The sequence below is a fragment of the Helicoverpa armigera genome, chromosome 19, assembly GCF_030705265.1.
Source record: "Helicoverpa armigera isolate CAAS_96S chromosome 19, ASM3070526v1, whole genome shotgun sequence".
In the NCBI taxonomy this organism is placed as follows: Eukaryota; Metazoa; Arthropoda; class Insecta; order Lepidoptera; family Noctuidae; genus Helicoverpa; species Helicoverpa armigera.
Window position 1 is genome coordinate 7,765,360 of NC_087138.1, and position 17,932 is coordinate 7,783,291.

Genomic DNA, 17,932 nt, shown 5'->3' on the forward strand with positions numbered 1-17,932 from the left:
GTTTCTTGGTAAGATGTTGCTTGAAGAATTTATTGGTTAACATGTTATTGCAGAATTGCTCCTCTCTATTGCAAATGGAAGGCTTGTCGTTCGGGATGTGTTTTGGCTTATTTTGAAGAGTGAATGGTATTCTTGGGTCTCCTTAAACGGTTTAAACATAGTGCTATTCATTAGTTTCTAGCTGTTTTCCCTTGGTTTCACTCGCATCCCGTTGGAACCAGTGCACGTACCGGGATAACATTTATAGCCTATGTTATTCGGAAAGAGTGTCTAGCTTTCCAACAGTGAAAAAATTTAGTATTAAAATCTTTTCAGTAGTTTTCTCTTTTTTATATTAGTAAGTAGCTATGGATTAGACACACAGTTTAGTCTTTCAAAAGGGGCATAGAGCTTATTTTTTTTAATGAAAGGTAAATATTATAGTGACGAAAATCTTGCTAATTGATTATCTCAATACAAATTGGCAAATGTAAAAGTTTATGCAATAAGCAAACACAAAACCTTGTGCAACACATAATCTTCATATCGAGTACATCGGACCAACGCCTTTTCCTTACCAGTACTTTCTAGTATTTGAATAAATATTTACTCTATCTTATGTGTGATTTATTATTTAACCATCTTACGCTAAATTAATTTGAAGAAAATAAAAGCCGGTATTTAGATTGTATAATCATTGGTTTTTGCAAATAAAATATGGCGACACCTTCACACACGGTCGGTTAGCCCCATGGTGCGCTATTTATTAACTTGTGTTATGGGTGCTAACGAAACAGATGAACTACATATACGTAACTTATATAAATAGGAACATATTATGAGACCTAGACCACAGTCAACAAGCATGCTCATCACACAAATATCGACCGTACCACCGGGAATCGAGCCCGGGACCAAAGTTCGGCAGTCTACCAGGGTGACCATTGCGCCAACGAGGTCGTCGAAAAAAAAAAAACGGCCCTACCTAACATTTCCTAAGCTCACCGAATCAGTACATTTCACTGACAAGGCAGTTATAATGAGTATTTTAATGCGGTGATTGTATGTAAAGTAAGTTAAGTCGGAATGGGCGTGTTCAGTTATTTCGTTACTCACTGACTCACTGACAGCCTGGTGACAATACCAGCCGCATTATACATTCATATTTGAGTAGAAGTAGGGTCACCAGTCTGTCATAGATTCCTGAGAAAAAAGACGACCATTTTAACGAAGAGAATTCCTGATTATTTTAGTCAAGGAGTGACACATTTCTTGATTTAAAAAAAAAACATATTTGTTTTTAAACTTGTTTTTATGATTATTCTATTTTATTAACACAGAAAGGAAATTTTATCAGCATTTTTTTGTAAAATATTTTTTCTTACTTATACAGATTATATCTAAGTCAAATAAATGAATTACCTAAGTCAAAATATCCTGACGATGTTTGGGGTATGGTAACCCTAACTACAGTTACGTTAGTTCGTATTTGTTAAGTAGTAGTGTAACTACTTCATTGTGTACCCAACCAGATATTTTAAAGGGAAACTTCAAAAGCCAAACTTGGATAAGAATGTGATCGACAGATAATTTTTTATCAGGCATGCCAAAGATAGGACAATCTGAACAGATGTAAAACAATAAAATAGTCACTCAGACACATAATCCATTATTCTTTATTGTCAACAATCTAAAAGAAACTAATAATTTACTATCTATCGTTCCTGTTCATAGACGTCAGAAAAAGTATTTATAGTATTGCCATCCAACTGGGCAATCCTGCCAGCCTCTTGGGTACTCTCCCAGTCGACAGCAATGACGAGGCTCTGAAGTACTTGGTCTCATTAAAACACGTAGATAATAATTGCTTTACACGACAAACAGTCACAACATTAGAGCCTATGACCGGTCTAAAATAACATTCCTACTTGTTTATTTGTCCAACAATCTCGACCGGATGAGCATCGTTGATAAGACCAGGAGTCAGCAGCCATCGACCACACACAGCACAGATTACAGCTTACTTGTAACTTACACTTAGCAAGGCGAAATTTAATATAGCTCGGATTACGAGCCGAGTCACATGGTAAACAATGTGCAGAAGATTGAGTATGTGAGAAATGTAAATAAGTTCGCATGTGATGATGATACTTTACTTATTTCTTTTTTTGGATGATGTGTTTTAATGTTACTTGTTTAAAAAATCCCGAAAACTACAGCCTGGGAGTCTTTCAAGCAAGAGGGAGATGGGTTAGTTCTAAGCAAGTCAGTTGTGAAAAATTCAATGGCGTGCCTATCATCCATAGAACAATAAGTAGGCGACAACACTGATGCCACAATCTCTTAACGTATCTCTAACTAAGTGTCACTTAGAATAAGGGCTCCCCCAATAATAAAGGGTATATGAGACACTTTAACTTTGGTGGAAATGAAATTTGTATTAGGTAAGTGTTCCCTAAATGTTCTTAGGGGATCCAAATATTTGTTGGTGAAAATGGGCACGGGACTTCTATGGTAACTAACGAGCTATATCTAGATCCAAAAAATGCTGAGACATCTTACACGGTCGTACCTGATCAAAATATCGCTTGATCGACCGGTCCTAGCTGTCGGTATCAGAACACACCTAGATAATATTAGCATAAACTGGATTCCTCGAATAGTAAGCTGAACCGTCTCCATATAAGCCCTTCGATAGATCTTCGTTTGCTTTCTAGGCCTCCCACATTGAACGCCTAGACTTTTCAAAAAAGAGTCTCTCAAGTAAGCTACAGAAATCTGATCACCTGAGATAACGTGTATTTTTTGGGATATGGGAAATCATTACATCATAACCCTTTTTCCGGGATTCAAGCAGCAGTTAACTGTCTGTCTCTAACTGAGTAAAATCCACCCGTGTTCCTTCTCAGCCCTTAGTGTTAAAGAGACGCCGTGGCCGTAACTGTTTCGAATAATTTCGCAGCATCAGCAGGCTTTGGCCGTAAGCAGCCCAAGAATAAACCAGCTTAAGCTTAATTTTCGGCTTCTAGCCGAAAATAGATTTCAGTGGCGTGCACTTGGAGAGGCCTATCTCCAGCAGTGGACTGCGATAGGCTGATGATGATGATGATGATGAAGCTTAATTAGCAATAATACTTCTGCAACCACTTAGCAAAACGACGGCCCAGCGATAAAATATCACAATTCTTCATACATTGCTCCTTCGCTTACTTATCAGATTTAATTTATAGTGCGGACTCAGCAAAACATCTCGTTTAATAAGTCATGATCACGAATAAGGAGTAGAATGCTCGAATGCAATTGTTTATGTATCGGATTGCGAGATCGGTGGTTCGACACCCGTGTCAATACGTATATGGGGCTGCAGAATAAGTGATAAAATATTATTAGCTACTATTGTTGGAGTATTGCGTTTTTGTGGTGGTAGAACCGTTTCGAGTGGTTATGGAGCGGTGATGAATGATAGCATAGCTTTTTTGTAGAGATGATTTATAATGAAGTACTGGCACGTTACTTAATTGAATATAATACTTATTTCTACCCGTTAAATAAAGCAGATATCATGTGCTATGCCTCTCTGTTTGGCGACCAATTTAAAGTCTTTTCATCCCTCCAAAATCTCTGAATGAAGGCAGTATAAAGATTATTCGGTGTAAAAAGTCGTGCGTATTGGCTTTTGACGTCATAATTTATTCCGAGGCCTAAAATATTCAGTAAAAGTTTTCTATTAATTAAAAAATAAAGATTCTGTGACGATGAAGCTATAAATTACCAAGTTACGTAAAACATCGTAAGCGACATTGTAAAGTGGTTCGTGAAATAATCATCTTGTTTATGTATCGAAATGTATCAAAACCAGTTCCGAGGCGTTCACGGCTATAAACTATATTAATATCACCTGTTCGTGTAATAGATACGGACGATTTCCGGATACTCTTGATTTCATCTGATTCGCATACTAATAACGGCTCTTGGTTTTGCTCTCGTAATTTTCAGAACCACGCAAATGAATAGGTACATACATACTGCGCATGGATGCAACATGCGTACACGTTATTTAAAGGTAAGGATCATTAAGAATAAATTATAGATAGTACGAATAGGTATGTGTGTAAGAAGTATATGTGAAAGTACTTATATGTAAGTAAGTAGTTAAGTACCAAGGCTCACAAAAAAGGCTTTAAACCAAACAGACACATCAATAACTGGCTTGAACTGGCAAAAAAAGTTATATAATACTATATTATGCGATATGAACCTATGTCCAAGAAACCAGTTGTTACCTCCCATCTGCATATCTGCTTAAAACTCATAAAGTACCTATCATAATCTTATCCAATGAGTCTTCTCAATAAAATAATCTTATGACGCCGTAAATCGATAAGATCTCGATGATATATCATGATAGATAAATCATAAAAATTTAATGAAATTACTGTTAACCAGTAAATTGTCGTACAATTTTCATGACAGAGGCCGTCAGGCGGATTTGAGAAAACTCTGACGGTAGGCTTGAGAAGATCAAACCTGCAGCGCCCTCGATAAGAAGTACAAGACTGTCCTTTAACTGGACTAAGGATGCTTCTCATTAAAAGAAGGCAAGATCGTAATGAGCTTTGTTCATAGCAGATTTAAGTTATAAGTCCATTGGAACTTTGCAGTTTTTCCTTCGAATTTAGAATCAATTTCCAAGATTTAAACTTAGCCAAAAATTTAAGGATGATTTTACTTAACCATTTTTTTAAATACACATTGTTTTGCAGTGTAAAAATAATGTTTAATGTCTAATCTGGAATTACATAAGCGCCTTCGTTTTCATAGTCGACAGGAAAGCCTATTACAAGATTATACGTAAGAATCCTATTAACCAAACGTTACTATGTAAGGTTAAGTTATCTGTTTTCTTGTTTTTTGGGCTATTAAACCTTTTTACCATTCCTGTTTATCACATACACAAGACAAAAAATCTTTTAAAAAGAGCATTAAAGCTATAAAAGGTCGAGACAGTTACTTTTCTGTCGACGAGTTTAACTATTATGTAAGCACAATAAAATAGATTAATCCATTAACTAAATGGAAATAGACTGAATAAATATTTAATATCGGTCAGCATTCTTTAGCTTGATAAATATCTATCGTAAGTAAACACTGACTTATCGATATCAAATATCTATGGACTAAATAAAAATACTTTTGCTTTCCCAAAATATGGTTTATCTTATCTGATTATGAACTAGAACTACTTATGATGTCCTCATTCCCAATCATATGGCTGGGTTTGAAAGGGAAATTGCGAACTGGTGTTGAGAAGTTGAGACAGGTAAGTATAGTTCCTGTCAAATAACTTTGGTTCACTTGTTTTGTTCATACATTTTGTCTAGCGTGAAGTTATCAGCTAGTAGTGGACTTCGAACGAGTAAAACTTCTTGGTGAAAACCGTACCCAAAGTTATGATGAGCATGAAAAATCGTTATGTCATTTTGGTTTATCTTTTGGTTTTCTGATTTTGAAAATCTGTTTTACGCGCATGTTAGCGAAACTTTCTTCAGTTAGGTATATTTAGGTATTTGTCAACGCCTGAAAATGAGTTGCTTATTTTATCTTCAGACGCTAAGTAGTCATAACGTCGTACCCTAAGTTGTAATGACTAATATCATTGCATTATCGACCGCGATTACTCATTATTTGTATTAAGTATATGAAGCGTAGACTGATAGGGCCTATTTGTATTACATACGATACGACCATTCAGAATATGTTAGAAGTTTTAATAAAACAACTTAAAATAATAATAATAAGCTGTACTTTTGTAGGTAGTATTTGTCCTATTTTTCTTTTTGTCTGTGTTCTGTGTGTGTAACTATGTACATAAACTATTAAATAAATTACCAACATAACAACAAATTGAATTAAACAAACAAAGCTTCCTATGCACAGCCTTTGTTTGAACTTATTCTGCGAAAAATCTGCAATGTAAGGCTTCTCCGCAATGCGTGCGGCGTGCATCGCTAATCTACTAACCATATTATCTTATGAAGCCCTAGTACTTCTAACTACTATGCAGAATACTGTTTATGTTATTTATTTGATTATAAACCTTATTGTTTTAGAAATAGAGTTGGAAATGTATTAGTATGAGCTTTTAATGTGGTTAGCAGAAAATATAGGGTATTTTTCCAATCATTGTGGTTGGGTGACATACGGTTAAGGATGAGTATTGCACGCCCAATTGCAATACTGAAAAATAAAGGGATACGCTTATTTGGAAAAAGTGATAATTTGGACAATACTTCACATTTTCCTACAATGTAAACTGAATTCATACGTAGCAGCTGCGTACCTATAAAACTGGCGTTCAGAAAATTACATTTAATAAGTAGAATTATTTGTAAAATTTTCCTCATGTCCGTACTATAATAATAGGCTATTCATTATCTTCTGAGAAACAAGTAAAATATGTTTTTGCCACTTCGATTTTTTGTTTTGTAAATGGTGGCCGTGCTTAATTGCGCGTTCAAACATTGTTATGCTGGCAATTAAAATAAATAAAAAACTTATTAATCTTAAAAAAACGGCAATGTATGTATAAAAAAGGTACTTAATGTTTGCCACACATAAGCCAGGGCTGACCTACATTGAGTTTCTAGCCATTGTCTAGCAAAATGTGTCAGAAGATGAAATTGAGGGATTGGTAAATGGTTTGAATAAAACCTTAGCCTCATATATCCAAGATAGGTTGAATTGGTACAAATTTCTCAAACCTATTTAAGCCTAAAATGGATTAGCCGTGACCGTATTACGGTAAGTGCGATTGGCAGGAAGCCGTATCGACATGTTCTCGGTCACACAACGGTTGCCCGATAAACTCCAAGCCTTATGTCCGAACGAACACTATCAAAAACAACTTATTACATAGTACATAATAGTTGTTCCTCGCGGTTCCACTCGCGATCAGAAGGAACTACTTCTCGCACCCAGGTAATATGTAGCCTATTTTTTTCGGGGATACATAGTATATAACCTCCCAATACTTAGTGAAAGAATTTTCCAAATAGGTTCAGTGGTTTCGGAGGCTTTAGGGTGGGACAAACAAATGTTTCCTCTTTAGTATATTAGTATAGATACCTCATCATCATCATCATCATAGATACCTATATAAGTGTCGACTAACTATTCCCTAATGTTTGAGGGAACTTCTCTTCCCTACCAGCATAAAAAAGTCGCCAGTGCCTTTCTCAGGCTCAAGACTATCTGTTCGGTAGTTTTGGCGTGAAAGCCGGATTGACAGACAGATAGATATACTTTCGCAATTATAATAAGCTGTTTGTCGCATTTTCATTTGCATCTTGAGGAAACTAAGAAAGTGCACTTCCTCTGTCTTTACCAGTTTGCGCGATTAGTTTCATCGGAAACTATAGGAGTTTGCTCATCATTAGCAAAAGGAACATGGACTTTCGCATCTATAATGTTAGTAAGAATTTTCAAATATAATTGGAATAGTCCTTGAAATACCACCTTCCTTTCAATGGTTATTATTTGTGTAATCTTAGAAGTTTCTTACCTCTTGTCCTGGGGAAACTTTTCACGGCATAAGAGATCCCTACTTATAACTTTCTCGAAGAAATGGTGTCAGTCAAAATCCGCGTCATAATATGTTAAATAATTTATATCGGAAATGATAAAATAAATATTTTATAACACTTTCAAAAATTTACAAGATTTTTGATGAACCCAGTACATTTTGATGAGTTAATCTGCTTTTGACATCTGTCGGAATTCATTATGTAATTTTTAATTAATGTTAATGTTTGTTATGTTCACGAATATTGAACTAGTTTCGTTACATAAGGGTGACTTGAATATAGGGGATTTATTGATAATGTAAGTGCTAATATTGAACGCAAGTAAATGTATGCTAATATGCCTCAAAGCGTTACAGTTTTCGACAAGCTTTTGATAGCAACTTCCTTTGCGTGTCAATTTTGTGCTAAATTCTTTATTTTTTCGAGGAAATGGCAGATTGGCGGCTAGGAACTTTCTGAGAAGGATTTATAAATCAAATAGGTATCTAGCAGACATCCTCTTTTCCAGATACCGTGATTTTTTTTTAAAAGGATCCAAGCTAAAGCTAAGTTTAGATTTGCGAAGTATTGACTTGTTGTCTATGGTTGAAGTTCATTGGTGAGGAGAATTACATAAGAAAATACTTTTTGTGGTGGAAGACCGTTTTTACGGATAAAAAAATGCAGCACGTGCATGACCGATTGACCGATATTTATCGTTTGAAATTGTCTTTACTGATAGCACATACAATTTTGGGTAACCATTTACCTAACTTTTTCATATACTTAAAACAATGTTACGACGACATAAGACTAATGAATTAAGATATTCTTATGAGACTGAACCCGTGATTTTAAGATTTAATTGAAAATGTATTCTAGTCACGGTTCATTCATATTTTACACATGCGGAGTTGGACGGGTTAGCGCTCATGCTCGTATTCTAACGATCTGGCTTCGATTCCGTAAGATTTCTGAATTTTGTACACAGACTGAAGCTTTACGGGCACTTCATTTTAAATATTCTTCTGGTTAAGTTGGACCAGCGTGAGTAAATAAACCCATGAAGAAATACCATTTAAAATATTTCATTTTCATAACGTTTCGCGTGTTTTCCCAAAACAACCCAGTTACGCATACCTATTGGTTTTTCCACAATAACGATGAATGTCTTCGTTACGAATTCCCTTTTATTTTTTTCCTGGATATCCCTCTTTACTAGATACTTAGTACTTACGTATGCAGTGGCCAACATTCTTGAGTGAATCATAATGTTTTTATGACGCATTGAGTCAACAAAAAGTTGGTGATAAAAAGTTTTGAACTCACGGAACTCTTGTGAGTTAGCATAAACATAGATATTTCAAGTTAGTTTCCATTTCGTTCTTGGGTAGAAAGATTTAAATTTTTTAAAATTATTTTCGTTGGTCGTGTGACTGATTTGTCAAAAACTTACCTTACTTAGGTACCTACCGGCTTACACACCTATTACCAAGGTATTAATAATAATCAAGCAAGGAATCATGATAACCCTAATTTTATATTACCTATGTACTTATTTGGATCATACAAAATCTCAAACTTTGTACTGAGTACCTAGGTACCCTCAAAAGCCGAAGATGTAGCAAATATTTTGCTTAAAATTAATAAACTGCTTCATAGGTGGATTTAATAGATTAAGTTAAAGTAAAAATAATTTAAATACATTATGAATATCAATAAACTTCTTCTATTTCCATTAATTTCACTACTGCTTAATAACTTTTTAGGGTTCCGTAGCCAAAATGGCAAAAACGGAACCCTTATAGTTTCGTCATGTCCGTCTGTCCGTCTGTCCGTCTGTCCGTCTGTCCGTCTGTCACAGCCGATTTACTCGGAAACTATAAGTACTACAGTGATGAAATTTGATGGGAATATGTGTTGTATGAACCGCTACAAAAATATGACACTAAATAGTAAAAAAAAGAATTGGGGGTGGGGCCCCCCATACATGTAACTGAGGGATGAAATTTTTTTTTTCGATGTACATACCCGTGTGGGGTATCAATGGAAAGGTCTTTTAAAATGATATAAAGTTTTCTAAAAAACATTTTTCTTAAAGTGAACGGTTTTTGAGATATCAGCTCTCAAAGTCGTAAAAAGTATGTCCCCCCCCCTCTATTTTTATAACTACGGGGTATAAAATTCTAAAAAAAATAGAGGTGATGCATGCTAATTAACTCTTTCAACGATTTTTGGTTTGATCAAAGTATCTCTTATAGTTTTTGAGATATGTTGATTTAACTGTAATTTACGGAACCCTTCGTGCACGAGTCCGACTCGCACTTGGCCGGTTTTTTAACTATGAGTTACATGTTACACTAAAATTATTAAGTAAATAAGAAAGTAACTATGCCTGTAATAATACGCACGTGGTTATTTCTTTATAATACTTAATACATTTTACAAATATTTAGCTACCTATTAAGTAAATATAATAAATCGCACTTACCTTAAAATCGTCTTTAACTCCAACAGGTAAATCACAATAAATCCAGTTCATATAATATTACACTGTTCATTACATAAACAAAACAATATACACAAAATTTCTCTCGTACAATAACTAATTCTCACTGTTTTGTTTCAAGTTCCAATGCACTAGCGCGGGAATGTTAGCAACTTAGCGTTTTTCGCGGCACATTGTCGTGATCGTGCACTACTGTCGCGCATTCCGCACGACTCCACTTCAACAATTACGTTCGACGAATACAAAACAAGCTTCGATAGTGCGGCCCGGTGCGTGATGGATTAGCTAACTTGATAACTTGACTCACCACTGTGGTCGTGTAAGTTTTTGGTTAAGCGCCATCTATTGACAATTATTTTAATTAATTTGAGTAGCGCCATCTAGTATGAAATATTGGTAAGTTGAATCTTAGTTCCAACCAATGACTAGTAGATGGCGCGGCGATCGAGTGTGTTCGATCAGTGTTACGAGAATATCTGCGGAGTTTGCCTTACCTAGTTACGGTTTTTTGTAACCATTCGGTCAGTATTTATGTAGTCTGGGTAAATCATTCATTCAGTCTTTCTCTGTCAAAATGGCTGCCCCCCAAGAGGTGCGTGACGATTTGCGCTCTGTAATAAATTTATTTTACTAATCTTTTCTTTACCAAACCTCGCCAATTGATTTGATTCTCATTCCTTTTTCCGTGTTTTTCAGGCGCGACGTGAACCTATCCAGGCCGTCCAAGTATTCGGCCGTAAGGTTAGTGTTTGTTCCATCCACGTGTTTCTACCGATTTCTTAGTGATATTTTTTACGTTTAAACCCATATTTCGTGCACTTATTAGTTGTTCATAACAGGATTAGTGATAAAATACTAGAAAACTTGTTAATTTTCAATCCCGCCTATCAATGTGGCAATTTGTCAGTGTGTAAGTGCAACCGACTTTTTAGTGGACGCTTCTATGTTTCTGTTATTTTGAGTTCCTTAGAGATCTAATTTGCTGTTTATTTAATGTTCAATTACATATTTAACCACAATATTACATTCTATATTTGATCAGAGTGGCCTTGTTGCAGCTATTATTTATGTATCCAACATAACCTCAAAAAGTTATTCATACTTTTGTTTCCCGAATAATCAGTGTCTGTATAGGCCAAATCAACTTATTATCGCATCTTTGTGTACTTACATTGTCTAAATTAGTTTAAAATACTTGAGACATTGCTAAGTTTTATTTGACTTCATGTTTGTAACATTCTTATATGTTTTTAGAAAACCGCCACGGCCGTGGCGTACTGCAAACGCGGACATGGAGTGTTGCGCGTGAACGGTCGCCCCCTGGACCTGGTGGAGCCCCGCCTGCTGCAGTACAAACTGCAGGAGCCCATCCTACTGCTCGGCAAGGTCAGGAACCTATATTTATGTTCTAAACACTATGAACCTCATTATTGTCTATGGTGTCTTATATATTCTGCTCTGCACTTACTAACATTGCATTCAAATATAGAATCAAAGTTTCTGGTTGTCAATTTATTCATGCATGTTGTTGATTTAGTATTGGTGTTAGAAAATTAGGTTAATTTACATCTCTCATTTCAGCACTTTATTTGCAACTTTCAATCCAGTAATTTAATATAAATTAATGGATATATTTTCTGTTGAATTTAACTTGTGTTTTGTAGAACAGACATAACTTACCATCATATTTATTCACCTTCCTTCATATTTTGCATGTTTACTTCACATTTTTCAGTTGCTCTTGTTTGTAGCAGTTAGTATTAAGTAGTTTGGTACTTGACTGCATGTTTACTTTATATGTAGCTTGTTTGTTTATAACTTTCTTTCTTACTAATTTATTTGACGGTCATTTAAAATTTTTGTACTGACTAATATCATATTCATTGCATTTAGTCATTGTCTAAAATAAGGTTCACAATCTTTTTGTGTTTTTTTTTAAGTGACAACAAGCCAGCGATTTAAGTTACAACTGAAGAATTGCTAAAAGCCATATTGTGAAACTAAATCAGCTATAAAATGATGAATACTCTTATTCCGAACCTGAGCATCTTTGGATGTGTAGTAAAGATCCAAACTGATCATTAATACATTCTACCCTCATTCAACTTACCAATAATATACAAAACTAACATAATTGTATTGTTTTTGCAGGAGAAGTTTTCCGGTGTCGACATCAGAGTCACCGTTAAGGGTGGTGGTCACGTTGCCCAGGTGTACGCTATCAGACAAGCTATCTCCAAGGCACTCATTGCTTTCTACCAGAAATGTAAGTATTAGCATTATTTATTTATTTGACAGTTTATGTACACAGTTAAACAGAACAGACAAGAAGAAAAGAAACTGGCCTTCTGGAACTGAACTAATTAGTCCATCTGGACAAATGGTACCAAAATATAATGGTCTTCAGGCTCCAAACTGTTCTGTAGATAATAGGCTAGTTTCCTAAAAAATAATAATTAGTCCGTCTTGTAGATTGTCCAAAATTAAGCGATACGTATTTTTTCTTTTTTAAATTGGATCAGAACTTGTTAAGATATAGCGTGTTAAAGTTGAGTGTGACGTCACAAGTTGCTACAATTTTCAGGACACTGTGACGTAAAAGGCCCCCACTCCTAATTTTTGAAGTGTATTATCTTTGTCATTTTATGTTTAATTAAAAAAAGAAAAAATACGTATCCAATATTTTTGATTATCTAAAAAGCGGACTAAATATTATTTCATTATTTCGACCCTGGACACTACCCTATTACATCTCACCTGGTTTTAAACCAAAGAAAGTAGCTATCATACTAATATCTAACTTGTAATGATGAAATAATATCATTTAATATCTTGAGTACCCCTTCTTCCAAAGCTGTGTTGCCTTCATGTAACTCAGTCATTTCAGGGAGGGCAGAGTAACGGTGACATTTACCAAGCAGCAATGATCTTAATATCTTGCTAGTTTGAAATGTACACAACATTACTAAAATTACCAAACATCCTTTATTTACAAATGATTTAGAGCAATATTTTTAATATAATTTCTATTTCTTTCTTCTTTACAGATGTAGACGAGGCGTCAAAGAAGGAAATCAAAGACATCCTTGTCCAATACGATAGGAGTTTGCTGGTCGCTGACCCTCGTCGCTGCGAGCCCAAGAAGTTCGGAGGTCCAGGCGCCCGCGCCCGCTACCAGAAATCTTACCGTTAATACCATATTTGGTGCCGCGGTTTGGTATTGTATTGCTGTGTTCGGGAGTACAATATCATTGCGTGTTTATAAAATAATAAAAAAACCATAAAAAGTTTTCTTTTGTTTTATTTTTAAAGATTATTCTCCATTCTCTTCTTTTACTACTTAGTTACCTACTCCTTTCGAGTAGGCACTTAACTAAAGGACTTGATAGTACTTTTTATACATATTTTGTACCTATATAAACAATTTAGTTAAATATTTAACAAATAGACCATAGAAATAGACCTGACTAGGTTAATCAATGCCGTGCACAGATCGATGGATTAGTGTGCGTTCGCGCAGCGGAATGTTGTTGAATTTAAAGATTTAAATTATGCAGATAATTAGTGTAAGACGTCCTATAATTGTGTATGGTAAATAAAAATTTGTGTATGCAGCCATTGTGGAGAAATTCACCAAAAACAGATTCCGCTGGGCGAACGTTGGCGAACGTTGTCCTGGCGGAACTTTTTTTAATCCATAGACTTTAGAAGAAAAGAGATGTGTCCGAAAATTAGTGTGTATTTGTGTATAATTGATTATGTATGAATGAAATCAGTGCATGCATAAACTTCGGAGAAATTCAAATTTCCGCTACGCGAACGTTTGGCCATTAGCTAGTTTTCATATAAAGCGCTTACATAGAGAGCTGTAGATTTTTACATACGTTGTTTCGAATTTGTTTATATTTGTTTAAAAAACAGATTTAGAAAAAGTCGTAGGGTTTAAAAGATAAAAATATAAACGTAAAATACACTTATTAGGTCTTAGTTCTTAAAGTATGCAGTTTGACATCTCTTTTCTTCTAAAGTCTATGGATTAAAAAAAGTTCCGCCAGGACAACGTTCGCCAACGTTCGCCCAGCGGAATCTGTTTTTGGTGAATTTTTCCACAATGGCTGCATACACAAATTTTTATTTACCATACACAATTATAGGACGTCTTACACTAATTATCTGCATAATTAAAATCTTTAAATTCAACAACATTCCGCTGCGCGAACGCACACGATGGATTATGAGGTTAAGCAAAGCTTGGTGCGATAACTGGTGAACATTTTGGGCAGTCGTTGCGGGACGTCCAGGGTCCATGAGTTGTGGGGGTCAGATAAGCAGTCACTCTGTATAAAACTGGCAGGTACTCAGATGTATTTGGTTAGGCCATAGCCCAAGTTTTCTTTAAGTCTATTGATTGGGAAAAGGGGAAATAAAAAATACGCCATTAATGCAACAAGATTTATTATTACACTATCAAAAATTCTTTTACATACCAATGTCTTTATTAGTCATTTTTTTGATAATATAATTAAATGCAATTTAAAACGTACGACTTCAACTGAATTTAAATTTTTGAGAAGTTATAATTAACATTTGATAAAAATAAATATGGCTGCTAAAATCATAAGTAATATGGCAATGCCAACCATAGCATAATATGAAGAGATTGCAATTAATAAGTATTTAATTTAAATTAGCACAAAACTTATAATTAAGGTTAGAAGTTAATGTCTTTCATTATTTACTTATTGTAATTTTTTTCACATTACATATTATCGATGTCCCAACTTCCGTAGCAGCAGAGGTACAAAAATTTTTGTGACCTAAACAGATAAAAGTTAGCTTCTCGCGTAGATTGTCTATCTAACGTAATCATTAATTAAGATGGAACTATAGATTGATTAAGCAAGACGGAGAAACTGGGTTTGTTATAAGGTGATCCAATACCGTTCCCAGACGAAGTGATAAAAGATCACAGTAGGTAACTTTGCCAGTTGCCTGGGACGTTATTTACATTTTATTATGCTCATCAATTAGTTTCTTAACAATAGTTACATAAAATATATTTTTATAGAATACTTCTGATATACAGATCTTAATGAGATTATTAGATTACAATATAGTATTATTTTATTATAGGCACTGCTTTAAAACTAGTGTTACCAGTTAGTAAATATTTTGGCACCATTTTAGTCATGAAAAACCAAAGGGTTTTTGCCTGTAGCTTTAAAAATGTGAAAGATAAGTATCTACATTAAACGTATTTTTTCGTTGTGCGAAATACTTAGGCAATAAGTACGGTAGACCGCACATCAGTGGTAACTGTCATGCACCTTAACTCAATAGTAATAAGTACGATTTTCCTATAAAACTGTTACCACTGACCTGAAGTTGACTGTACCTACAGCCGTCAGAAAAGTAATGACTTATTTAATACTGAATTTCGTTAAAATAATACATAATATCAATTTTATTTATTGCAACATTTCCTAAAATTATTATTTTAAAACCAAAATGTATTATGCTTTATGGTTTCCTTAGGTAGGTAATAGTTTATACCTAGTCCGTACCTACCTATAAAGAAGTCTGTAACAAGTTTATTATGCAACATTTGCTTCGTATTAACTAAAACAACATTGAACTCTAGCGACTTAACAAGTGGTTAATGGAAAACAAAAAATCAACAGAAATATTCAACAGAATGTAGGCAAGGTCAACGTCCTATAGAATTTAATTGTCTTTAACAAATCCAAGGTGTAATACATCTTACAACCAATTTATAAACTATTTGTTAGATATGCGTAAGTGCATTTTTCTGCGATTTCTGTGCGTTTAAAAGACTGGCTTATATCTAAGAACTAACTATTTGAATTGGGCAGTGATATTTTAGAACACAATTTATCTTAGCCTCGTTTCATAGTCAGAGATCATTGATTGGTTAAAACTTGTGAGAAAACTGAGTAAGGCAGAGAGAAGTCCAAATATTTTTTAATACAACGTTTAATCAGCCTCAGACGCATAGCACGCAAAAATATGAAAAGTAAGTTTTTTTAATGATAGGTATGGCAATTTTACAGTGTTATGACTTGAGAAATCAACTATCTTAATAACCGTTAAGTAGGAACTTTTAAAAGTGTGTAAGCAAGTGATTTTGCATTTATAAAATAACACTGCCCAATTATCTCAAAAACTAAAAACGAAAATCTATAATCAATTTTCTCCATTCTTCTTGTCAACTTTTTCATCATGGTGGTCTTCAAACTTCGCGCCCATTCTCTTTAGAGCGATGACAGCTGACACTGCTTTGGCCCAACGTTTTTTGATGACGTAACGTTTGAGTTTCGACTTGGTCACGTGGAGCTCTGTGCAGAGAGCTGACTGGATCAGCCAGGGGTGGGTCAGGGTTGAAGACGCTGAGAGACGGTCACTGTGAAAGGTTTCATGTTATTTTCTGGAGTGCGGAATAAAATGTGGGTCATATAGAACCATAAACTATATTTAGAACGAAAAGCCGGGACAAAAATGTTGGGTTGCCAGTATTTTTTGCAATAAAACAACAGATTTTTAATAAAGCCTTATATTTTAACAACATACGTATAGCAATATTGGAATACTACCATAGATTAAGTTACTATTTTATCTGTGGTCGTCACCGTCACTATGACAGGAAGTATCTGTCATCCTCCCTTCTTCCGGTGAGCTTTGATAATGGCGTGCGTAGTGGATCATTATAATGTGCAGTAAAATAAGTATAACGCTAATAAACATTCTGTCTGAATTATTGGGGCTTTCATTTAATCAACATTTCTAATAGGTTATGGGCCCAGGCCCATAATTCAGTCAGATGACACAGGATAGCGTAGGAAAGTACCTAATCAACAAGTAAGGTTACGGTCAAACACGTGTAAAAGGGTAAAAGGGGTAGGTTTATTTTTCAGCCAGAAACGAAAAGAAGAAAGCCAAAATAATGACAGCGTCGTGTTCCCATATACCGAAACTGGAAGACAATTTTGAGAATTGGCTCTTTAGAATCGAGATTCTACTAGATGAAAAGGGATTGAGAAAGGTAATAGAAAGCGGGAACGAGAAGAAAGCAAAAGAGGAAGAGTTCATCAAACAAGACTCGAAAGCACGCAATATAATAATACAAGGAATACCAGATAAGTATCTAGACTATGTTAAAAATGCATCAACCGCATATGACATGATTACCAAGCTCAAGAGTACGTTTCAAAGAAAATCTACACTCAGCAGCTTATGTCTCAAAAAACAACTGATAAACTTGAAATGCAGTAAGAATCAAAGTGTTCAGGATCATATAAATAAATTCGAAAAACTAGTTCAAGATATCGCCAATCATGGAATCGTGATAGATGAGAAAGAGAAAGTATGTCAATTTTTATTAAGTATCGAACAAGCTTATCAACCCTTAGTCACAGCTCTTGAAATGTCAAACAGTGAATTGACTTTAGATTTTGTAAAAAGCAAATTACTGGACGCGGAAATGAAAGAGAAATCTAATCAAGGTGTTACGAGAAAAACCAATGAGTATGTTTTTGAAAGCACTTCTCAAATAAAATGCTATAGTTGTGGAGAACCCAACCATTTTGCTCGAAATTGCCCAAAAAGAAATTTTCATAAGAGAGGCCGCGGAAGCTTCAGATCACGAGGCAGAGGCATGAGGCAGACTAGAAAACAAACTGCAAATATTGGAGAAGAGCATACCACTAACAAGGAAGTATCATTTGTAGCAGCAGGCCAACTCGGCAGAAAACACACAAAATCACATAAAAGAAGAAATAGAATTTGTGATAGACTCTGGTGCATCACACCATATGATATCTCACAACTTCAGAAATATATGACAGATATACAGAAGATTCCTCGC

The 17,932-nt window shown here is 34.9% G+C and overlaps 2 protein-coding genes across 3 annotated transcripts in view; one reads left to right on the forward strand and one right to left on the reverse strand.

The window, feature by feature from the left end:
* LOC110373263 (uncharacterized) overlaps positions 1-10,356 on the reverse strand; it is a 38,682-nt gene extending 28,326 nt beyond the window's left edge. Inside the window, exon 1 of the mRNA XM_049841236.2 lies at positions 10,033-10,356. The gene's annotated coding sequence lies outside the window, so the exon portion shown is untranslated. The remainder of the gene's footprint in view (positions 1-10,032) is intronic.
* A 174-nt stretch (positions 10,357-10,530) lies between these two features.
* On the forward strand, positions 10,531-13,340 carry LOC110374168 (small ribosomal subunit protein uS9). 2 transcript variants are annotated; one of them, XM_021331760.3, is made up of 5 exons: positions 10,531-10,642; positions 10,747-10,791; positions 11,305-11,436; positions 12,202-12,316; positions 13,098-13,340. In XM_021331760.3, exons 1-5 carry the CDS (start codon positions 10,625-10,627, stop codon positions 13,241-13,243), a joined length of 456 nt encoding a protein of 151 aa, XP_021187435.1. In that variant the 5' UTR covers positions 10,531-10,624; the 3' UTR covers positions 13,244-13,340. The 2 variants fall into 2 exon arrangements, with proteins under 2 accessions (XP_021187435.1, XP_021187434.1); XM_021331759.3 differs by having other exon boundaries at positions 10,550-10,663.
* The last annotated feature ends 4,592 nt before the right edge of the window (positions 13,341-17,932 follow it).

Bases quoted from the DNA above. Each gene is read 5' to 3' on its own strand.
- LOC110374168 (XM_021331759.3), top strand. From the start codon at position 10,625: ATGGCTGCCCCCCAAGAGGTGCGTGACGATTTGCGCTCT. The intron at 10,664-10,746 runs GTAATAAATTTA...CGTGTTTTTCAG, and splicing joins TGCGTGACGATTTGCGCTCT to GCGCGACGTGAACCTATCCA. The intron at 12,317-13,097 runs GTAAGTATTAGC...TCTTCTTTACAG, and splicing joins CATTGCTTTCTACCAGAAAT to ATGTAGACGAGGCGTCAAAG.